The 25,331-nt window shown below is 37.6% G+C and overlaps 1 protein-coding gene across 3 annotated transcripts in view; it reads right to left on the bottom strand.

Moving 5' to 3' along the window:
• The window catches only part of ME1 (malic enzyme 1), a 115,325-nt gene that overhangs the window by 47,288 nt on the left and 42,706 nt on the right, over positions 1-25,331 (bottom strand). For all 3 annotated transcript variants that reach the window (XM_034408890.3, XM_060689143.2, XM_060689142.2), the window contains one exon: positions 23,428-23,589. In XM_034408890.3, the coding sequence (XP_034264781.2) occupies positions 23,428-23,589 (162 nt within the window). The remainder of the gene's footprint in view (positions 1-23,427; positions 23,590-25,331) is intronic.

Raw genomic sequence — 25,331 nt, forward strand, 5'->3', positions numbered from 1 at the left:
AATGGTTTCTTTATTGCAAGCTGACAATCTTTATGGCAACAAATTTTGGCTATATGGACAAAGAAATGGATTGAATGATTATACAAACCAGAAGAGACGAGATGAGGATTTTAACTTAGAAAATCTGACTTCAAGAAGAGAGCGAGTATTTCAGAAACATCAACCTCAAATCACTATTTTAAAAGTTTCCAAAATAAAACTGGGGGGATTGTTGAAAGAATTTATAAAAAAAAAGGATTGGAAAAAATACAAAAAGAAGATTAAGAAAGATATTCTCCTGTGGATTTTGAAATTGGCAATGGGCAAATATGTGTTTTAATGGCATTAAAAGATTTTTAAAATGTTTAACATAAGGTTATATTATTCTACAAGATATATGAGATAAATTGTATAAGCTTTTAGGATGTCTAATCCTTTGAAGCGAAGAGGATTAATGTTAAACTCAGAATTTTATTGTAAACTGATAATTAGTTTTGGATAGTTAAGGGTTGTTCTTTTAAAAAGTTAGAGGTATTAAGACGGTTAATTGAAAAATTATAAGATACCCTCCTATAGATTCTGAAATTTATATTTGGTAAATAAGTGTTTTAAAGGTATTAAGAGATTTTTAAAATGCTTAACATTAGACTATATTATTTTAAAAGATATATGAGATAAAATGTGCAAGATTTTAAGATGAAAATTTTTTTTCTGGTATAGAAATGGAATTTATTCATGATTTTTATTGTTTGTAAGACTGCTAAAGTATCGGATTATGCATTAAGAAAAGGGTTTTTTTTCCTTTTTTTCTATATAAGTAGGAAGAATGAATTTAATTTAATTGGTATTGAGAATTTATAAAAGGGAGGTTGTTGAATTGGAGCAAAGGGAGTTAAAGAACATGTGGGAGCTTTGAACTTTATAATTTGTTAGTTTATTTTAGCATATGTTTGTTAGACGCTATACCCTGTTTTTGCTCTGGGAAGTCAGGGGTGGGGTGGGGAGGGGGGGATAAGGGAAGGGGGGAAAAGTGATGAATAGAGAAATGTTTTAGCAGAAGAAAGTGTATTCTAGAATACAGGAGTTGCTCAGATACTAAAGGAGGAAAATATTTCACAGCAAAGAAGTTAGAAAGGAGAGAGGAGGAGGGGGTAGGAAGAGGAGAGGGAGGGAGAGGAATGGAAGAAAGGAGAGGAGGAAGGGAAGGGAAGGGGACAGGAGTAGGAGTGAAGGCGAGAAGGGGGAAAAGAAGAGAGAAGTGGGGGAAAGGGAAAGGAAGTAGGATGAGGTGGGAGAAGAGGTAGGAGGGAAGAGGAGGGAGGGACGGGAAAGAAAGGAGGAGGAGAAGAAGGTTTGTTGTGGAATGAGGGAAGAAGGAGAAGAGCAACTCCGAATATAATTAAAATGTTTTATTTTAATGCTTTCTTTAAGGGAAACATGTATATGGAGGATTTCTTATGTATAAGAAAATGTATAATTTATGTGGGGAAGGGGAAGGGTGGGGGGGAGAAAATTGTTTGTATTTCTTATAAAACTTTTTAATTAAAAAAAAAGAAATAAATAGATAGGGAAATGGGGAAAAAAGTTACAGAAGAAAACAGTGGCAAATCACTTTTTCATGATTGTCAAGAAAGCAATATTTATATCTCTGCATAGTTTCCAATAATCCACACAGTGAGTTGGTAGGATTTTAAAGTAAAAAGTAAACTCTTTAAAATTGCAGATAACATTCTACATAACTTTTTAAAGTCAATTATACCAGAAAAAACTTCAATTCATACATTTCTAAAATCATATTACATAACCAAAAATTTCTTGCGAGAAGGAAAACATGATGCTTTTATAGAGTAGATATTATGGCCTTTTGAAACTAAATGTTAGCTTTTAATTTCATGTATCAAATTATACCTTATAATTTTCAAATCCAAATTCATGCAATATCCAAAGCAAAAATAAACAGAAATGAATAAATGAATCCCTGACCACATCAAACCACAGATAATTTTTATACTTCAGAGCTTTCCACAAAGTATATTTCAGGAGGAAGATATGGTTTTGACCATTCTACTATTAGTTAAGTCTAAGCTACCAATTACAACAAAATCAAATACTATCTTCCAATTTCAGGAAACCTCTTTGTGGGATATACACACGTAAGCCGTATCTTACTAAAGGACAGCACAGAATCATTTTTTTCCAGTTCTTATTCAAAATTGTGCCAAAGTGTTATCCTTAGACTGCTCAGAAAAATCAATGGCATGAGACAGTAAAATGCAGCATAAACCCTAAACAAAACTGAACTTCAGGTTTGATTAGAAACCAGCCTAACATGCCCTTCATACTGAATCCATTGTAGAGACAGACATGCCTCGACAGGCTAACTGCTTTGTTGAGGTAATGATCGGAAAATAGAAACTTAACATGCTTTAGAAATGGGATGCAAGTGAATGATGGATAGAATATAAAACAGTTATGTTTAGAAAGGATCAAGGAATCAGAAGGAGAGAATAACAACAGATGAAATGGGTGAATGCCCTTCAGAGAACTAAAAATTATTACCGGAGACCAGCTGAACAATAAACACTGGTCTCTGCTAGGAGGATCAAATTCAGGACGACACATTGTCATCATGTGACATATCGCAACTTTTTTCCCCTTTGCTAAAATGGGGGTGGGGGTGGCCAGCATGTGAAGCATCCAGCCCACAGGCCGTGAGTTTGACACCCCTGGTCTATGCAGTCAGAATCAAATCTGAAAGCACTTAACTAACCTGTCTCCAGCTAACAGCTGGTTTTACCATATAACACATTGTTTCAAAAAATATTCTGAACCTCAGTATCAGTTTTTTACAGAAGGAATAATGATAATAATGAAGCTGCAATAGAAATTAGAAAACACTCCTGGTCCACCTGAGAAACAGTAATAATCTGGATCTGAAACTATAATCAACTATAAGGAATCACAGTTGGTTCATATTATTGTTTCGGCAAATGACAAGTTTGTTCTACAACACTATATGAGCCATATGCTGTCATTTTTCATTACCTTCATTAAACAAATATTTCAGGACACTTCATCTAGAGATTATAGGTACTTATTTTTCTTTAAAAGTATCCTGCTAAACTGGGTGAGTTATGAATTTTTAATTGTAAATAATTCGCAAATACTTCATTTATGGATCAGAGATGGATATTGCTAGCTTAGCGGATGTTCAGCAACATCTATAGGACCTTAGGTGTAGTGTTTTCTCAGACCAACACTTGAACTAGAAAGTTTGCAATCAGACATTCAGTGAAGAGCTCTTATAAGATACTTGCATTGCAGATATCAGAAAAACCTTTAATAAGGAAGAGAGGCACCTACTGCAGACTCTATGACACATAATATAGTGGTGGACTGAGAACCATTCATCTCTCATTTGGAGAAGTGGTCAGTGCATTGTTATTGTAATTAACCATTCTGGTCTGAGGCCCTTTGTTAGCTTTGGTCTTCAGATTAGTTCCTCCCATATAATATTGATGAAATAAAATGCAATGGCAACTTTAGACAGCCCGTTTGATAAATGGCATAAGGAAGACTTATAACAAACATGGACTGCCATTCTGAGTCCATAATCTACACAAACTATTTGACAGATCTGAAAAACAGGGCAAATGATGGGTACTCTACACCAAGAATGTTTTTCAATCCAAACCACAGTCTCAAAATTCAATTTCATCAGTGCAAAACATGATTTAATACTACAACTGAACTACTTCATACTTCAAACTGTCATGCTGGGGCTGTTGTTATGAAGAAATATGAGGGGGCAGTACTATGTATTTGAGATATACAAAAAAAAACTATTAAATGATGAAATGCTTAACAAATGAATAATTAAGTATACCCAATACTTTCAACACCTATATAACTATACCTGTATTGAAATAGCAATAGATGGTTGCTGATATGAAACCAGGACCCATTATTCAGAAATTTTCATCTAGAAGCATCAAAGTTATCTTTTCTCGTTTATTGGAGTTGCCAGATAGCATACCACCAATTTTTTTCTGAATCAGAGTTAGCTCACACCAGAGACTGTAGATTAGGGGTGTCAAACTGGATTTCTTTGAGGGCCAGATCAGCATTGTAGTTTTCCTCTGCGGGCCAGCAGGGTGGGGGGGACGCCTCCTGCAACACTCTGCCGGCCAAAACAGGGTATTTTGGCCAGCAGAGTGCTGCAGGCTGAAAATGGGGCACACAAGGGCCACACACGCCCCCTCCGTGCCCCATTTTGGCTGCCAGAGGCACTGCAGGCTGGTACTTTGCTATTTCCAGGCCAGCCCTACGGGCCAGATTTAAGCACCCCGTGGGCCAGATTTAAGCACCCCGTGGGCCAGATTCAGCCCACGGGCCTTGAGTTTGACATCCCTGCTGTAGATAATCTGTAGAGTTCTTCATAGATAATTTGTAAACTGAAGAAGCCCCAAACAATATGCAACAATAAGTTCAAAGTTTCAATGATCTAAACCTTTCTCATATTTATGTGGTTTGAGGCATGGCTTTTTGCCATTTTAACAAGCCCACTCAAGCTTCAGACTAATAAGCTTCAACCTCTACTTACATCTGCCAATGGAGGAAATAGAACACCACTCTTTTTTTAAATCAAGGACATTTTCTCACAGTCAATTAGTTCTAGGATAGATTACTCATCATTCTTAGTTGATAGTATTGGCCATGTATTTCAATAAGCAGGTCAAATCTAAAAGCATCTCCTGCATACAGAAATAGTGAGAAATAAAATATGTGGAGCAAAGTAGAAGAGAAATAAGTTAATGACTATGTAATATAGAAATTTGCAGCTGAAAATATTAAATCAGTCTAGAAATGGTTTACAAAGAAGTGTTTAGCGCTAAAAAATTAAATGTGAATTGCTGGTTTAATAACGCCTTCCTTGATCTATAGAGAACATTTACCTTAAAATGCTATTTACTATTCAGACTATTGAAATTCAGCTAATTTAACAAAAAGGGTTCCAGAAACTATGTATAATTACAGTTCAGGAGCGTAAGGTAGCTATTGCAGGGAAGCCTCAGGAGGTGGCAGTACTTAGCTGACCTTGTCAAGCCTGGTTAGTGCTTTCATGAAAGGCTATCAGAAAATCTCAGGACTTTAGGTTAAACAGGAAGTCAAAAGTCACCCCAGAAAAACACTGAAGCAAATCACCTTTGTATGGCTGCCAAGAAAGTTACACATCCATATCCATGAAGTCTTCAGCCGTCTAGCTCACCTCAAAGGACACATAACTTTTATTACCAAAGAAAAAAGGTAACATGTGTCTTTTCTAAATGTACCTGCTTGAGCCTATATTCAAGTAACCTGAACTTGAGAAGATTGGTTTGATACTCAGATTTTGGAGCATTAGAGCCACAGCCACATTGGTAATGAAATGTATTTATAGTTTCTTTGTTTGGCTTCAACGAGACTCTTCCAAATCAATTTTATTGAAAGAGCAACTTTCAATTTTTCTGAAAGAGTGACTTCAGAATAAGGCCTGTTCGTGCTTCTGTCCAGCACATGCTTAAGATTAGTGGTACAGGAAGAGGCAGAATCTTTTATCGGGTGGGAAAAGAGTTAGCATTTTCAACCCCTGAAATCCTCCAGTCATAGACACACAACTGTATAATGTTTCTCTGACAAAAACACTACTATTTTCTTCCAGGAACCCCACTTGATGGAAGAGAATATGCCACTTTTCATTAGCCGATTTTATTTCTGTTTGTGGGATCCATTAAATAATTCCATTCCTCAGCGGTCTCTTATGACTAGAGCAGTTTTAAGTGTGCTGAATTTTCACTCATTAGTTATATCGCTTTTCCAACAGTTTTCAAATGCTGGAAAATATTTAGCATAAATAAAGCCAAACTTTCTTTTGAGCTTTATGATCATGATTTCTTTTGAGGATCAGTTTTTCTCACAAGTGTCAACAATAGTTGACTGTCCTTTTCAAAAACCTTCTGTCAAGTAATATATCAGACATTATTATTATTTGAAAAGCATACTTCTTCTCTCCCTTAAGTAAAATCTTAAATAGATCCTACATAGGCCCAAACAATACACTCCCAGTTCTTTGCAAAATCCAATAGTGGAAGTAAAACTAGTAACAGCAGTAGTAAATACCAGTAGTGCCAAATATCTACCTCAGGTTTTCATTTGCAAATCTTCCGCATCTCTAATATATTTACTTGTCTAATACAAACAGCTAAAGCTCACTAGCAGCTACTATTTCAGATTCAGTCTTTATCTGAAGATGAAAAACTAAAAATACATGATGAGCTTTGAACAGAAACATGCAGTTAGGCTGTTCAGTAAATCAAAACCGTAATAATACAGCCAAGCATTGTCAAATTGTTCTTACTTCTCAGAATAAAAAAAAAGTGCTGTTATTTCAGAGTTTAGAATATCTAGTGATATTTCATGGTTTCAATAAATCCCCCATAGAATTCTGATATTTGATCTGGTGCCAGAAGTACCAGGAAAGAGCCATACGTTTTCTTATTTATCTCTCTCTTTTTTTTTTAATTTGATTTATATGCCGCCCTTCTCCGAAGACTCAGGGCGGCTTACAATGCGTTAAGCAATAGCCTTCATCCTTTTGTATATTTATACAAAGTTAGCTTATTGCCCCCACAATCTGGGTCCTCATTTTACCTACCTTAGAAAGGATGGAAGGCTGAGTCAACCTTGAGCCTGGTGAGATTTGAACTTGCAATAATTGCAGGCAGCTGATGTTAATAACAGTGCCTTAGTCTGCTGCGCTACCAGGGCTCTCATACTCTTTAAATGAGTTTTCCCCACCGTTTAAATAGAACTTCAATGCAGAATCTTCAGGGATAGAAATTCTAAACCTACCCCACTGCCTTCTCCTTCCCCTCACAAGAAATCGCCCTCTACAGCTTACACAGTGACAAGATCTGCGATGATTTCAAGTGAATCAGGGAAGCCTAAATTTCTCCAAATTTGTAATTCCTCTGAGCAGAGAAAAGTGACATCAATGATTTAATTCCACACCTAGATCCTCTCTAGCTCTTTTTGCTAATGTGTAAGTGGGAAATAATGACACCAATGAAAGAAAAACAGAAGAAAAAACTTGAAAGCCAATTTTCATAAGCCTTCACAATCACAGCATTTAGGAAATATACTAATTTAGTTAGTCTAAAGGGCAAACAACTGTAATTATGGATAATAAAAGTTTAAACATTCAGTTGAGAACAAACACAAGTTTCATTTATTTTAATGCCCAAATTCTGAATAGCATTGTAACAAATAGAGATGCATGATTCTAGTGTGGTCAACATATATTCTGGTTGAGACTCTCACTAACCAGCACTTGACTTTAATTTATAACAGCGCCTTCAAGTATTTATTGAAAAGGCTTGCCAAACCAACATAAGTACTTTTGTTATTTTTCCAAAATACTTAAGTACACAAGCTCCCCTCTCAACAGTCACATGAATGCACTTCAGTTGATTGGCAACCGAACCACAATTACAGCTGTTTGTAGCATCCTACAGTCATGTGATTGCATCTTACACTGGTTTTGCCAAAACTGGGTATTTTCTTCCAGGCCCATAGCAAACCACTAGCTCCCTCTGTCATTAAGCGAACCCAGTGGTTTGCCGTGTTCACTTAATGACTTCTGCATTCACTTAATAACTGCCACAAAAAAGGCTGTAACTCTGTTGGTTACTTTTCAAGAAAAACAGCAATTTAATTTTAATTTTAAAAGATTATTAATTTTACAACTGTCATTGTAAAAAGTCTAAGAGTCCATTAGGGTCATAATTTCAGGACTACGTGTACCAAAAATAAATTATGTAGCGCTCTTGTTTTATACAGCTCTTTAAAACATTCTGCAAGGAGTCCTGTTCAAAAGGCACATAAGATAACATAAGACCCTGACAGGAACCTTCCTGAGGGAGGCCGCCACTACCGCCACCAACTTTGTAAACGTCCTTGGGGCTGATGATAAGCCAAAGGGCATGGCGCAGTACTGATAGTGGTCCTCCCCAATCTGGAAACGCAGAAACTTTCGGTGTGCCGGCCGGACCGGAACATGCAGATATGCCTCCCTGAGGTCGACTGACTGGAGGAAATCCCCTCGACGAATTCCTCCAAGGATGGACCTCAGAGAGTGCATTTTGAATCTGCGGTAAAATACTGACAGATTCAATTGTTTCAGGTTGAGGATGGCCCTCCAACCACCAGAATGCTTCGGAACCAGAAAGAGGGTTGAATAGAAACCCTCGCCCCATTGGTCTGGAGGGACTGGCTCTATTGCCTTGATATGTAACAGGTGGAGAACTTCCTTCCGTAATTGGCAGTCCAACTCCATTTGGAGAGGAGGGCAGCAAATGTGGCGAGATGGAGGGCGACCGAGGAACTCTATGGCCAAACCTTCGGATACCGTACGAAGAATCCATGCATCCGTGGTCGACTGTTCCCATTGATGACGAAAAAGATGGAGTCGGCCACCAATGGGATCCAACAGGGTATAGTCACTTCCCTCTGCGGAATTGACGGAAGCCGGAACCACGGAAGGGACGCTTGGCTGTGGTGGTGTTGCGGGACCTGTCTCGAAAACGCTGGCGGTCGGACGAACAGTCAGAACCTTGAAAGTAGGAACGTTGGGAGTAGGAAGCCCCTGATCCCGATGAAGCTCGAAAGGACTGCCGCTGATAGTAGGGCGTATAGCGGCGCTCAGGGCGTCGATAGGACGAAGTAGGCATAACTTTACGTTTGCCCTTGTCTTCGACCAGGACGGGATCGAGGACAGCACCAAAGAGAGATGGGGCCTTATATGGAGCCGCTGCCAATTTCCATTTGGCTTTGGAGTCGGCTCTCCAGTTCTTAAGCCAAAACAGGCGCCGCGATGTTATAGAGGAGGCCAAGGCTCTCAAAGTGAATTTGACCGAATTCAAAGATGCATCCGCCGAATACTCGGTGGCAGCAACTATTTTGTTCAAATCTTGATGGAGGCGCGTATCTTGGTAATTTGTCCTGGAGTTGCCTCAGCCAAAGTAGCGTCGCTCGATTGAAAAAGGAAGTAGCGGTAGCAGTCTTAATCGCCCAGGCCAGAGCTTGATGCTCCTTGCGAAAGGAGAGTTCCGACTTTCTGTCCTCAGATTTAAGAGCATCCAGCGAGTCAGTGGAGACCAGAGAGGACGAAGACATATTAGCAATCGGAGGGTCCACCACAGGTAAGGATAATAAGGCGTCCAACTCTGGTGCAGCGCAATAGAGTTTCTTGTCTAGAGCGTTGGGCCCCATTAACGAACCCGGTTGAGACCAGGGAGACTGCAAGACATCTGAAAAGAGTTGAGGACAGGGAATGAAATCTTTGCCCTGCTTAGAAGATGAGAACAGAGCCTCGTGTGGGGCGGTGGATGACGTAGCGTCAGAAGACGAAGAAGGCGATTCAGTCATGTTGGTGGTTTGCCGTGCCTTGTGCAGAAGGGATTTAAACAAGGAAGGCCTGAATAATCCAGTAAAGGCAGGCACATCAGGTGCAAGACCTTCATCCTCCGAAAGTTCCAAATCCTCCATAGGTTTGTCACCACCTTCAGATTCATCCGATGAGGCGGGTGCCAAGCGTGAAGGGGATTTGGCCCGAGTAGGAACCGACGAAGGAGGCATGGAAGAAGGTACAATCGGAACTTGTTGTAGGGAAGATTGACGGATCCCAGCTGCTAACAGAGAGGATAAGGCATTGGAGAGTAAAGATTGCAAATCTATCTGCAATGCCAGCAATTGACCATCCGGGTCACGGAGTCCGGCAGCGGTCAGAGTAAAGGTCGCCTCTGGGCAAGCTGGAGGAGGATGAGATGGTCCTCCCAGACCCACAGATGAAACATCCGGCAATGACACGGAGGCTCGTTTAGACAGAGTGCCAGAGATACCCTGAGGTTCGTTGGAGACCAAGGGGCGAGAAGGTGAAGCCGGCAATAATTGAGAAGCCGAGGTCAGTGATGCCACAGACGATTGGCCGTGAGACATCAGGGGTGGATCAGACGGAAAAACAGAGGCCAAGGAGGCCTGTCTGGCCTTATCAAAATGGCGCTCAAGAGCCTTGTGGCGGCGTTGAGCATCTTTATCTGCTGCCGATGACCTGAGGTGGCGGGTATCCTCAGAGGCCGACGGAGGTCTGGCACGTGATTTTGACCTATGTTTGGAAGGGGCCCTAGGTGGGCTGGGCTCCCGATCCACATCCGATGAAAGATAACTATCCGCCATTTTGACTGCACAATTTACTCTTACGATGCTGAATTAATTTTTTTTTAATTAATTTTCAATTAACAGTATATTTAAACTTTTAACCTTTGTTTTTTTTTTTTTTTTTTTTTTTAAAATATTCAACAAGTAGAAAAAGTCAACCATAAAGGCAGCGGTCACCAAAAAAAGGTCCCAAATTAACAGGGACAGCAAGGGCAACAATCAAAGTCACTTTAAACGGTCAGATAGTTCAAATGCAAGAACGCCACAGTTCGAGGCCCCGGTGTTGTTAGAGGGATTTGGAGCGAGCTAAGCACTCAAAATGGCCGCCCAGGGGTAATCCAAAATGGCGGCCACAGGCCGTTGGAGAAGCGCGGGCTAGGAAGTCCCTCACGGCCCGGAGAAGCTTGGAAGATACAGGCGCCGCCCGAGGGACAGACACCGACTCTGCTCACCACTAGTAGAGACTCCAGCAGCCGATCCTCAGTAAGGCGCCAAATTCAAAGTGAAGCCGGCAAGCGAAGCGCTCAGGAGAGGAGCGACGATGTGGCGAATACGTCAGAGCTTGCAGGGCGAACCATGCGGAGAGCTCCGGAGCCGCCGCTACGAGCCCAGCAAACACGAACTTGAAAAGAATGCACTTGGGAGATTGGATGAATCGGCACCAGTACCTTATCAAAGAGATTTCTGGAAGAATTGAAGACTTCAAGTTCCTAAAACTTCCTTTCCGTTTGTATAGCACGTTGGGGGAAAAAAATTTTTTTTTTCCTTACTATTGATTTTTTGTATTGATTTTTTTTTCTTTTTTGTTATTCCTTAATAATAAAAATATAATTAAAAAAAAAAAAAAAAAAAAAGAAAAGAATGGTGTGGGGGGTGCAGCGGCAGCCGCCAGCCCCTCGCGCACACCGGCGGCTATAACTCAAGAAGGGAAACCGCCCGAAGGTCGGAATCCCCAGCTGCGGGCAGCAGATGACAGAAAAGCCCGTGCGAAGGGTGAGGGGAGGGCTCCCGACTCAAACCCCCAGCTTGCAGCAGGAATAAAGGGCTCAGCCGAAGAAAAATAATTCTAAGCAAAAAAATAAAGGAAAAAACCTAACGCAATAGCTAAAAAACGCAATAATTTCACCACGAAAGGAGAAATGCACCAGTCTGGAAGCGACTGAGTAAAAAGACTGATGCATCATGGGACAGCAGGGCGTGGCCACAGCACGGAGGGAGATAGTGAAAAAATTACCCAGTCAGAGATAAGCGATGGGGAAAACAACCCATATATGGATTGCATGAGCAGTGAGCTGGAAAAATGAAGGAAGCAGTTAAATAGCCATAATCATTATCACATGGTAGTTTTTGCTGTAATAAAAGATAGGACTGTGATATCTAAAAACATGAATCTTTGCCATGATTTTTGACAGTTTGGCTAATAATGCTTCAAACCAGTAAAATATGTTACTTTTAGACTTTATCATGCAGTTTCTCCTTTTTTCTCCCATTACATGCTTCAGAAACAGTGAATATTACTTTATATTAGATTTACAGCAGTTAAAAGCTATGGATTCCTAAAACAAATCTTGATGGCTTTTTAAAAACAAAACCACCCAAACAGAACCCGGTCAAAGACTGTTTTCAGCACGGCATTTCTGCTCATAAAAGACTGGTTGTTAGAGTGGACTTAACATGGAATTGAGATGTATTCAGGTTATTTAATCGAAATTTACCATTAAGCTTTGAACATTCGGATGCCCCAAAGCGAGGAGGAGGAGGAGGAGGAGGAGGAGGAGGAGGAGGAGGAGGAGGAGGAGGAGGAGGAGGAGGAGGAGGAGGAGGAGAACCATTTAGTGCCCTGTAGTTGTAAATATTTTAGCATTTTTCAAGAAATATGACACTTTTATTTTAAGAGATTATTAATTGCCAGGAAAAAAATAAAAAAATGTTTAATTTTCAACCCAAAAAATGTTTAGTTTACTGAAAACTGTCAGCTGCCAAGTTATCATCAAATGAAATATGTCAGCCAAACGTTTTCAGTGTACAGTAATAACAAACAGTATCAACATAACTTAGCCAATACAACTGTGAGTCAGGAATCTCTTACCAAATTTGTCACTCTTCTGGCATGTGTATAAATAAATACATGCTACTACAGAACAGATCTGTGCTGCACAAGGAGAAAAGTAAGGGAATAGAATGGACTAAACTTCTTTAGGCTGCTACATTACAAGTAATGGTTTACATGTGAAATACGTATTTTATATTTTAATGCAACATCCAGACAATTTGGCCAAAGAATCCACTTTTCTTCTGGAAGGAGCAGCAAAAGCAAAAGTCTTGAAGGATGCCAAGAGCAGGAAAGCCTCAACATGGGGAGGCCTATTTGATGTTTCTTCTTCACTGATTAAATTTGAAATTGTTCCTACGGAACTCCAGATAGAAATGCAGACATAAGCAAATGCCTATATAACCCCCAATCACTTCAGAGTCAGGCAATTCACAAGAACACTCTGTACCATCCTAGGCAGTCCAGAATCTTGGTAGGAACTATGGCTGAACCATTCCTATCCCAAGGTATTTTATGCTTCTGAAAGGTTTAACAAAAATGTTAAAAGAAAAATTGATCTGGGTGAAATGGTAGCAAAGGTATGTATCACAGCGTCCCACTCTATGCCATTGTGTTGAAATTCTTTGAACTTTCTAAGTTGCTGCTGCCAGTAATAGAATACTTTTTCATTTATTTAATGCATGAAATATTAATGTATATTTATGTTCTTGCCAACTTTTTTTCCTGGCTAATCCACTTATAATCTTCAACAAGTCATCAAGACTGACTAAAGTTCCTAGTCCAAAAACTTGACTAGACATACTAAACGTGCCAGTGACTAAAGAGATGGTTATAGTATTCTATAAAGTGTTTATATTAAAAAATAATATCCATAGTATTATTAATTATTTCCTTAAGCTACATTAACTCATTTGAAGTAGTCTCTCATCACGTCAAAGCTACAATATGGTTTAATTTGAAGTCTGCTATATGCTAGTATAAGGGACGCAGTGGCTCAGTGGCTAAGACGCTGAGTTGGTCGATCGAAAGGTTGGCAGTTCAGCAGTTTGAATCCCTAGTGCTGCGTAACAGGGTGAGCTCCCGTTACTTGTCCCAGCTTCTGCCAACCTAGCAGTTCGAAAGCACATAAAAAATGCAAGTAGAAAAATAGGGACCACCTTTGGTGGGAAGGTAACAGCGTTCCGTGAGCCTTTGGTGTTTAGTCATGCTGGTCACATGACCACGGAGACATCTTCGGACAGTACTAGCTCTTCGGCTTTGAAACGGAGATGAGCACCACCCCCTAGAATAGCCCCCTAGAGGCCTATTTGATGTTTCTTCTTCACTGATTAAATTTGAAATTGTTCCTACGGAACTCCAGATAGAAATGCAGACATAAACAAATGCCTATATAACCCCCAATCACTCCAGAGTCAGGCAATTCACAAGAACACGCTGTACCGTCCTAGGCAGTCCAGAATCTTGGTAAGAACTATGCTGAACCATTCCTATCCCAAGGTATTTTATGCTTCTGAAAGGTTTAACAAAAATGTTAAAAGAAAAATTGATCTGGGTGAAATGGTAGCAAAGGTATGTATCACAGCGTCCCACTCTATGCCATTGTGTTGAAATTCTTTAAACCTTCTAAGTTGCTGCTGCCAGTAATAGAATACTTTTTCATTTATTTAATGCATGAAATATTAATGTATATTTATGTTCTTGCCAACTAGCGCATATGTGCAAGGGGAACGACTAGCACATATGTGCAAGGGGAACCTTTACCTTTATATGCTAGTATTCTATTTTCTCTATTTTAATAGATCTTTAACTAAAAGAAAGCAATTTACAAAAGCTTAACTATTTTTTAATAAATGTTGGGAGGTTAGGAACAAAGATGATATTTAAAAATACATTATTATCTTTTTACCCAAGGTATTTTTATATGATATTATAATTTTATTTTGCTATGAATTCTCAAAATGGTAACAGGGTGAAAGAAGAGTGAGATTGCTTATACTAAAAAGAAAATGAAGACATTTTATATGACAACTACAAGGACAAATTGACCAGCTTAAAAGAACCAGTTGTAAATATCTAGTTCTTTTTTCTTTTGGAAACCTCTGTGAAAGATTCCTGCTCCTCATCTTCTAAACCCATGGCATTTGTACATGGAAAAGTTCCAGAGAAATCTCATATATCTGCTGTTTATCATTTTAAAGGCTCCTTGGTATAAAATGACTGCAAATGTTTCAACCGTTCCCTAAAGTATTATATTTAAGTGGAGAAAGAGGCCTACCTAAAGATTTGCTGATTCTTGCAAAATGGCAGACATGCCTATCCAAATCTGAACCAATACTTACTTCATTTTAAGAATGTGGTGTTTCAATCATATGCAAATATATAAAAACACAAAAATCAAGATGGAAGCCTCAAAATACAAAGTAAGTTAGAAAACTATTCTTTACAAACACATCACATCTGTCACACTTAAGGCATTTTAATAAGCAAAATAGTGTGTGAGCATCTGGATGTAGTTGATCAACTTCATGCAGTATAAATAAAATAATAACAGATATAATCAGCCAAGAAGAAAATGAATGATGCCTCCTTTAAAAAAAAAAGGAAACATAGCAGGAAAGCATTTAAACTCTTGACTTCCTTACCACACAAATATTTAATAAAACACATTCCAAGTGGCATGTTGAATGATGTATCCATGTGCTATTCAGCTTAGTTCATTTGTAACTCTTATACTTGTGATAATTTTATATATTTGATTTTTTTTGTAAAATGATGTATTTGGATCATTTTTATATACTGGTGTTAAATTGGTATCATATGCTCCAAATATGAAAAGTTCAAAGTTAAATAATATATGAAAGAAAGAAAGAAAGAAAGAAAGAAAGAAAGAAAGAAAGAAAGAAAGAAAGAAAGAAAGAAAGAAAGAAAGAAAATAAATTATTTGGAGTTATTAATCTCATCATGTACCAACTAAATGAGTGGAACAGGAGTTTATTTTCAAGAAGGTTGATTCTGGAGAGAAGGATTTGAAAAGAAAAGTAGCAGGGATGAGAACAAGAATGCTATATCAGCAGAACTGATAAATACTCATAAGGAACGTTGAATGTTGTCATAGGGAGGCATCAGGGAAGAACAAGAATGTTAGATGTAAATGCCTTATTCTCTAATGTGTAAATAGTGTATATAAGAACATCAAGAGTTAATTCATTCTATGGTCTCTAATGTATTCATGACTCATAACCCATCTTCATGACTCCACCCCCTATGTATATAAGAAGCTCCTTTCCACAAGCTCCCTGCTTCTATCTATGAATATTCAGCGAATATAGAATGCCTTTGTGTAAATAAAAGGAGTTATATTTGAACTCTTAATTCTTTAATAATTTATTGAGTCTGATCCAGAAAATATCGCAACAATCTGGTAGCAGAGGATGGTTGGATTGACTCAATAAGAACTTAAACATGTCTAAAAAAGATAGGCCCAACACCAGGGCATACAGCAAAGAAATGGAAGAAGATCAAGAAATAATAGATGAACAAAAAGAAAAGGAATTGAAAAGCAGTCCTCTCGGGTCTGAGATATTAAAACTGCTAAGACTCAAAGCAAAAATCAAAAACGTCATAAAAAGCGAAGGAATGACAAAAGGAAAAGAAATTCACACAAATGAAAATAAGGACTCGAAAACGGTGAGCGATTTACCTACAAATAAAATTACAACGAAAGAGAGAAACACTGATCCCGCGCAAAATTTTGAATGGCAGCCATCTTGTTCTCAACAAACTTCCAAGATGAGCGAAACTGAACCAATCAAAGGACAAAATTCAAAATCTCTGGCGCGAAAAGATCCTCTCGATGCTGAAAACGAAAAGGAAAGACTTTATAACTCAGAAAAACCAGACACGGAAATTGAAGAAACACCAACAGAGATACAAATAGAATCAGCAATAAAAACACTCTTTACTATATTTGGGCCAAAATTAAAAATCACCAGGGAATCGCCGAAGAAGCAAGCGAACAAATCGATGCCTCGAGACCTGCACGCCTCCACCCCAACTTCAAGAGCGACGACGCCAGAGCCCAGGGAACCTTGCCGATTCCTTCCTACTCCAAAAACAGAAGCAAGCGACATATCCAGAAAGAGAAAGAAAAGGACGATCGCAGTTACCAGGACACCAAAAACCGAGCCAGAGACTGACTCATCGGGAGAGGAGCCGAACGAGCAAGCGGAAATGGAGAGAACCTTCCACGACGGAGTCAAGGGCAGAATGAGCAGTGCGCATGCGCGAAGTCAGGAAAACAATCCGGGAAGATTTGAATTCGTAAAGGAACCACACAGACTCGTTGCTGACATCCCTACACCATTCTGCGAATTTCTACACTTGCAAGACCACGAACTGCCTCAGATTGTAAGTAATGGTCAAAATAACACAGGAAACTTGCCTAGTGACTTCCCAAAGTTAAGAATTGATGGTATTAATCTACAAGAATGGTACCAGCAGCTTCAAGTTATTTTCATGAAAGAGAACTTATTATTTTTTATCACTAATCCTCCAAGAAGACCTTGGACTTTAAAAATAGATAGATTACACCATAGAGCCTTTTTTCTAATAATAGCCAGCATATCTCCTGCAATGTATTATAGCATCAAATCTAATCTGACTGTTTCAGAAATTGTTCAATATATGTTTAATTTATTTCACAGTGACAGTGTAGCCACTACAACAAGGATGTCCAAGGAATTCTTTTCATCTAGAGTAAAACCAGGGGTTTCTATAAGTGAGCATTTAATATGTTTAAACAAAATAAGGGCTGAACTGCATTTAAGGGGAGAAGTTATTTCAGACCAAACAATGAAAAGTGTTATTATTAACTCTCTTGACCCATCATGGGATAATTTCATGTCACATCTTGATACCATTAACTTAGGATATTTGTCAATAGAAAGTTTATCCAACAAATTGATAGCTGAAGACAATTCGAGAAAAAATCGATCTAACAATCACTCAGAACTTAGACCTGTTAGGAAAGTAGCTTTCCAAGAAAAATATAATGAAACATATAGATGCCATAATTGTGGGTCCAAAGAACATAACAGAAGAGATTGTCCCAGATTCTCAAAAGAAAGGCACAGACCAGAATACATGAACAAACACAATCATAGACAGTCTTCTATAGAAAGGCATAGATATAGAAGCCCACCAAATTATAGAGAAAATAGAGGGGGCAGAGAAAACTTAAGAGATAAAAAATCTGGTTCACTAAATGGACTAAATAAACATGACAATACAAAATCCCAACAAAATGAAAATAATAATTGGCTCATCGATTCTGGGGCTACAAATCATACCACTAACAATAAAGATATACTGTCTTCTTTTACAGAAGATAAATTTGTAATAAAAGTAGCCAATCAAGAAAAGGTTCAAGTACTAGGCAGAGGAAATGTGATTTTATCTGGTTTAGGAAAAATAGAGGGGGTATTGTTAATACCCGAAATACCTCATAACATATTGAGTGCCATAAAACTAAGTAAAGACTCTGATATCAATATAACTTTCTCAAAGGGAGAAGCATTCCTAGAGAAAAATAAAAATAAAATAGGCACTGTGATAATTAAAGGGGGCCTGCCCTACCTCATAACAAAAGAAGAATGGTTACATAATATTGATTCAAATGTTAAAGAATGTATGGAAATAGATGATGAAAATGTTAGCAATAGTGACAATGATGATTGTATGATACCACATGATCAGAATGACGTACCCAACATAAAGAAACCAAAGATAGGTAAACCAATTCATGATGAGTGTGCTCACATCTTACATAGGAAGTTAGGCCATGCCAGTTTTCCTGTAGTACAAAAAATGACTGAACACGCAGAAGGTGTCAAAATAAAAAATTGTGAAAATTATTTGGAATGCTCAGTATGCAAGTCTACAAAACTAAAAACTAGCCCTAGACCAAAAAGATCTGCCAGATCAACTAACAAAATTTTTGATTTAGTACACATGGACCTAGTAGGACCACTTACTCCATCAATCACATATAGGAAACGTTATTTTCTAACAATAGTGGATGATTATAGTCGTTATGGTTTTGTTTACACATTGAAACATAAAGATGAGACTTTTCAAAAATTTAAGGAATTTTATAAACGCATAGAAACACAGCATAATATTAGAATAAAGCAAATTATGACAGATAGAGGATGTGAATTTATGTCTAGAGAATTCTCTCAATGGCTAAAGGATAGAGGAATGCTACATTACACTTCCAGTCCATTTTCTGCATTCCAGAACGGAATTGCAGAGAGGAAAAATTCCACACTACAAACTATGATTAGATGTACATTAGAGGATGCTGGCTTAAGTAAACAATTTTGGTCAGAGGCATTACACTATTCGAATTATACACAAAATAGAACCTGGTCCAGTATTATAAATAAAACACCATACGAAGTAATGTATAATAGAAAACCAAAATTAGCACATATGCATATTTTTGGGGTCACTGCAGACGTACACATACCCAAACAATTGAGAAGAAAGGGAGAAAATGTATCCAGGAGACTTAGATTCATGGGATACGAAACTGGTACAAAAGGATATAGATTCATTGATGGCAATAATAAATTTATAGTTTCCAGAACAGCCGTGTTCCATGAACAGGCCAACTGGTCTAAATTACATTTAAATGAAATATTTCCTAATCAACACATAGAAACAAAATATCACAAGGAAGGAACTGTAGATAAACAAAGTACAAATAAACATGAAAATAAGACCAAAACCTGGACAAATAGCCAATACAAAATAAAAACTGATACACTAACAAAAAAGGAAGCAAGATACATGCATGACAACAATAGTAAACCAGAAAGAACAATTAGGAACAACAGGAACAAAATGCCAGACAAATATAAAGATTACGTAATGAATGTAAATAATGAACCAATAACACCCAATACATACGAAGAAGTACTAAAACTTCCTCGTGAAGAAAAAGAGAAATGGGAACTAGCCATGAAAAAGGAAATGGAAAGTTTAAAAGGATTAAATGTATTCACCCCCACAATCGCACCTAAAGACAAAACTGTTATTGGTACTAGGTGGATATATAAAATTAAAAATTTGGAAGGAGGCAATAATCTGTACAAAGCTAGATTAGTTGCCCAAGGCTACGCACAAAAATACCCAGAGGACTATACAGACACATATTCTCCTACTGTGAGGACAGAGAGTGTCAAAACAGCTTTGGTGGTAGCATCAGCACTTAACCTTGATGTATTTCAATATGATATACAAACTGCATACCTACATGCAGAGTTAGATAAAGAAATCTATGTAAGGGCCCCTCACAGCCAATACACAAATAAAAATGAAACTTGGTTGCTAAACAAAAGCTTATATGGATTGAAACAATCCGGTAAAAGATGGTATGATTGTTTGGTAAAGGTGCTCAAGACTATGGGTTTTAGCGCCACATCTGCTGATAATTGTTTTTTTGTCAAAAGGGATAATGACTGTATAGAATTTGTATTAATTTATGTAGACGATATTTTATATATTGGAAAACACAAAGAAAGTAGAGAAATCTTTGTGAACAAGTTGAATGAACATTTTTCCCTAAAGTCTTTGGGTAAGGTAAATAAATATCTTGGTGTACAGATCAGCAAAACAAAAAAGGGTTTCCAACTTACTCAAAAAGATAAAATTGTAGAACTTCTAAACAAATGTAATTTAAATAATGCTAAGACATGTGATACTCCCATGCAGACTGACTTCCTCAGAAATACTGATGAATCATCTCCTGAATTTAAGGACAACACATTTTATAGATCAATCATAGGTTCACTTCTTTACATATCTAATTGGACTAGGCCAGATATAGCTTTACCACTTAATTTACTGTCCAGATATGTCAGTAAACCAACAATGTATCATTGGGAAGCTGTCAAAAGGATTTTGAGATACCTGAAGGGCACTTTAGATTTTTGTCTTATGTTAGAACCAAATAATAACAAGGAACCAAAACTCATATGTTATGCAGATGCGGATTGGGCAGGAGACACATCTTGCAGAAAAAGTACATCAGGTTATATTTTCTTTTTAAATGATTGTCCAATTTATTGGTATACCGGCAAACAAGAACTGGTATCTACTTCAACTACAGAAGCAGAATATGTCTGTTTATCCAAATCTGCTAATAACCTCGTGTGGTTTAATGACTTAATTTCAGAAGTTTGGAAGAAACCTATTTTACCTTTTATCATAAATGAGGATAACAAAGCAGCTATTGAAATCTCCAGATCTGATGCTATTGGACAAAGGTCCAGACATATAGATATTAAGTTTAAACATGTAAGGCAATTATCCCAAGACGGTTTTATAAAAGCTGTGCATTGTGATACTTCTGAACAGATAGCTGATATTTTAACAAAGCCTTTACCATCCAAACAACATAAATATTTAACTTCTAAATTGCATGTATTGTATTGTCCTGAATCTGAATGTAATTGATATTGTATATATAATCGGCATTTAGAGGGGGATTTGTTAGATGTAAATGCCTTATTCTCTAATGTGTAAATAGTGTATATAAGAACATCAAGAGTTAATTCATTCTATGGTCTCTAATGTATTCATGACTCATAACCCATCTTCATGACTCCACCCCCTATGTATATAAGAAGCTCCTTTCCACAAGCTCCCTGCTTCTATCTATGAATATTCAGCGAATATAGAATGCCTTTGTGTAAATAAAAGGAGTTATATTTGAACTCTTAATTCTTTAATAATTTATTGAGTCTGATCCAGAAAATATCGCAACAAAGAAACTAATAGAGGTCATCCTTGACTTATAACCACAATGTAGCCCAAAATTTCTGTTGCTATGTGAGAAAGCTGTTAAGCAAGTTTTGCCCCATTTTATGACCTTTCTTGCCACAGATGTTAAGTGAATCGTTGCAGTTATTAACATCTTAATATGTGAATATGCTGCCTCCTTGGTGGCTCTAGGCTCCTAAATCAAGACTGCCATAATCACCCTGAACAAGAAACAATGGGCATAGTTTCTCAGCTCCATTCTAGCTGAAATGCATAGGTTTTGTCCAGTTAGCTGCCTCATCAAACTGAAACTTTTAATAAACTTCACTGTTTGGCATTCCAACTGATTATTTGATATTAATCCAATAACACTATTTCACTCCAGCTAAAATACAGAGATGGAATTTTATGGCCATACAGTAACACAATTCTGTATTTTCAGTTCTAATACATGGTTAGCTACATTTTCAAGAGTTCCAAGACAGAGGTTAACATAATTCAACATTATATACTGGTGTGTATATATATATTCTGAACACATACTTTTTTGAAGGAAAAAAGGAAAACATGGGGGGTGAGGTAGGTTGCCATTTTTCCAATTTGGCTCATAATTTAGAAATAAAAACGAGATGGAACTTGGAGGAAAATAAATTATGCTTCTTACATAGTCTACCACTGAAAGCAAGGATTTCAAAGTACTTCCAGCCATCAGGGCGGGGAAATCCTTCTGCAAGGAATTTTTTGTGTCGGCTAATGAACAACAGGTTGTTCTAAACTGTGTGAAAATGCTGTACAGACACAGCCTCAGAGCAAATAACCCTTTGACTAAGAACAAAACTAAACAGATCTGTCAAGTGCTGGAAGTTCTGAGTGACATTTAAACCAGCATTCCATTTTTTCCATTAAAAACAGCATTTAACACAACAAAAAGTTTCCATCAAGTAATTCACCTAACAATTTCACCTAACAGATTTAATTTCTAAGGATCTTTTTAACTTCAATTGACAGCAGGGCAATTAGACTGTATATACTAATAGGTTCTGCTTTTCAAACTGATTCCAACCTTGTCTGTCTTTAAATCTGGGGAATAGATTGTGCAGTAACTTAATATTCCTTCAGGATTTCTGGAACAGTGGCAGTAAATGATTATGTCTATTTAGTAAATCATCTGATGTTTTTAATTTCTTCATATTTCATCGTCTTCCTTTTCTACTACATACTCCTTATGCAATTAATATTGAAGCTCATTTCAAATAACCCTAAAACAATACAGAATACTTGTTATCAAACAGAACCTCAGTGTTAGTATGTCTGTTTTTATTATAAACCAAATATTTCGTGAGACTGCAGCCTGCCTATCTTGCTATGCATTGAAGTCAATCAGGACCATTTCCTGATTTTCAGTTTCAGTTCATTAGTGTAAAAAGGAAAGTCAGCTTCATTTTCAGTTTTAGAATTTAGTATGTCTTCTTGGGATGAATATATCAGTAATACATGTAGTGGCTACCAAATATTATTTCCCTATAGGACCCAATTCTACATGAGGAGAACTAGAGAAAGGACTGCAATGTTGATATCCAGCATGTGCATGAAATGTGAACCTGGTCTCTTATTCCATGCCAGAATAAATGGAACCCAGTTCCTACTTTTTAAAGTAACAAACATTGTAAGAAAATCGTGCAAGGAATAAAGCATTGGTCGGTTATCATTATGCCCTAACACAGTGATGACGAACCTTTTAGGCACTGAGTGCCCAAAGTGCACGCGCGCACCCAAACTGTAAGACATGGGCACATGTGCTACTGCACCCCACGCATGCGCGCGCACCCCACACATGTACGGCAGAGACCCAAAGATCAGCTGGCCTGTGGGAGGCACGCACGCATGCACACAGACCCGAAACAGAGCTGGGGCGACAGCACGCGTGCACACAGAGAGGGTTCTGCGTGCCACCTCTGGCACATGTGCCATAGGTTCACCACCACTACCCTAACACATCACCTAGGAGTCACTACCTTGTTAAAAGTTGCACTGATCTTCCTTTCTATTCACTTTTGTCCCAACTGCACTACTCAGGATAGTATGATCCTTGTTGGAACAAAAGTCTCAGTGTTTACAGGCTGGAATGAAACTGGGATAAACACTAGGAATTAACAAATTACACCTTTGTGTTATTACTAGAAAAAAAAATTCTGGGGAAAATGTTAAACACATTATACCTTTTTTTTCTGAATAGGCAAATATTACTGCACAGTTTTGCCTATTTCTCTCTTGAAATATGTCAAATATTGACATCAGCATGAAAAAACAGTTACCTCATTGTCAGTTCCCACATCGAGCATAACGGGCAGACACTCCTGGGGCTTTACTCCTCCACACGCTGTGTAAAGTGCTAGTTTACCCACCGGGATGCCCATTCCATAACAACCTAGGTCTCCAAGGCCAAGAATACGTTCTCCGTCAGTCACCACAATCGCCTGTGGAAAAGTATGGTAAGCATTATAAAACTGCAAAGATATCCAGAATTTTTTGTTATGATCAGTTTTAAGCTCTGTCATGATATTAATATTTTCCAAATAATATGAATGAATGAATGAATGAATGAATGAATGAATGAATGAATGAATGAAAGAAAGAAAGAAATACTGCATTTTTAAGGCCATTATTAAAGTAAATAAATCTTTGGTCAATCAATTATATGGGCTAAGTGAATTCAATCAATAAATGAGAAACAACACATGACAAAGTGAGCACGCTAGATTCCCTTTAATGATGCCCTTTTATTAATCCTACTAATAAAAGAGAACAAGGGTTTTTTAACAGTTTTCCTTTCCCTCCTGCTATTCCAGAGAGTTGCCTATTCTCCCAGAGCAGATTTGGCAGAGAATACAAGACAGTGAAAGAAATGGGCAAACATTATATATTTTTTTAAATTTGTCAATAGCCTCACAAATATAAAATATATTTTTAATAAAAGAAAAGATACCAGTGGGTATAATTTTCTTCCTTAAGGGTTTAGATAAAGCAAATAAAAATGTAACTCTCTGGTACAATGTGTGTGTTTAAGACAACAATTGGCATCTGCAGTTTCTACTGCCCAATTCATTGGAGAGTTCTGGCTAATGATTTCTTTTTAATAGATGCTCTAATGAATTCGTTGTTGAAAAATTGCAATACCTTGCTGTGATGCAAAGAGGAAAAAACTTAGTAATCCTGTTACTTAAACAGTCTATGTGATTGAACATGAATAGCCCAGCACCATAATCCTGAACATTTGCACTAAAAAATGTAACTGTTTAACACATTGTTTTAACTCCTCTGAGTAATGATTCTTTGTGATTTACATTTCCATCTCTGAGTAATGATGCAGTGCTATTTCCGAGTTTTTTTTTTCCAATTTAAGGATTTAATTTCTGACAAAAGGCTATTGATTATCAACCAATTAGGTATAGGGAGCCTTTATCAGCCCAACTGTCACATTAAAGTCCCAGGGACATATCCTGTGGCAGCATGCAGCCAGCCCCTTCATTCTCCCTTCCTCTCTCATGTAACAATTCTATATTAATAATTTCATCTCCTCAAATTGGCATCTACCCATAGATTATCCCCCATTGCTTTTCATATTTACAGAAAAGGAATCCTGCACAGGGACTTCTGTTTTCAGAAATGTCCAAAATGTTGAAATTTGAAGATGTTTTCTTTTACCTAGTAAAGCCTTCTTTCTCCTTTTATTTAGTAAACCTTAAGAAAGCAATCCAGATAGGACTGGAATATGAATGGCTGGAGGGTGAGAAAAACTCCAGTAGGATGACTACTCAGTTGTAGCAGTGGGTCAAAAAAGAAAAACAGCTGGGGCAAAGGCTCTCTTTGATATAGCCTCCCAACCAGCAGGATTTCCTGGAAATTAGGACTGGCAGCAAGGATTGATGCAAAAAGAAAGAAAAAAAGATGGCCATGCTGTGACAATTACAAAGCAGTCTATGTGAGACTATAGTACTACGGGAAAAAACACAGGGTTTGTTAACAAGACTCTACAAAGACATTAACAATATGTATTAAATATATCTATGTTGTTTTTGCTATATCTATAGAATTTGGAATTTATCATGGTATCAAGAATTACAGATTGAGAGGGCGAATGAGAGTTGGCTAGAAGAATTATTATATAACACTTATTCTAATCTACACCCTCATCACAGCAACGTACTGTGGTCAATAT

This window comes from Pantherophis guttatus, chromosome 1, assembly GCF_059756535.1.
Source record: "Pantherophis guttatus breed Tessera chromosome 1, ASM5975653v1, whole genome shotgun sequence".
Lineage (NCBI taxonomy): Eukaryota > Metazoa > Chordata > Lepidosauria > Squamata > Colubridae > Pantherophis > Pantherophis guttatus.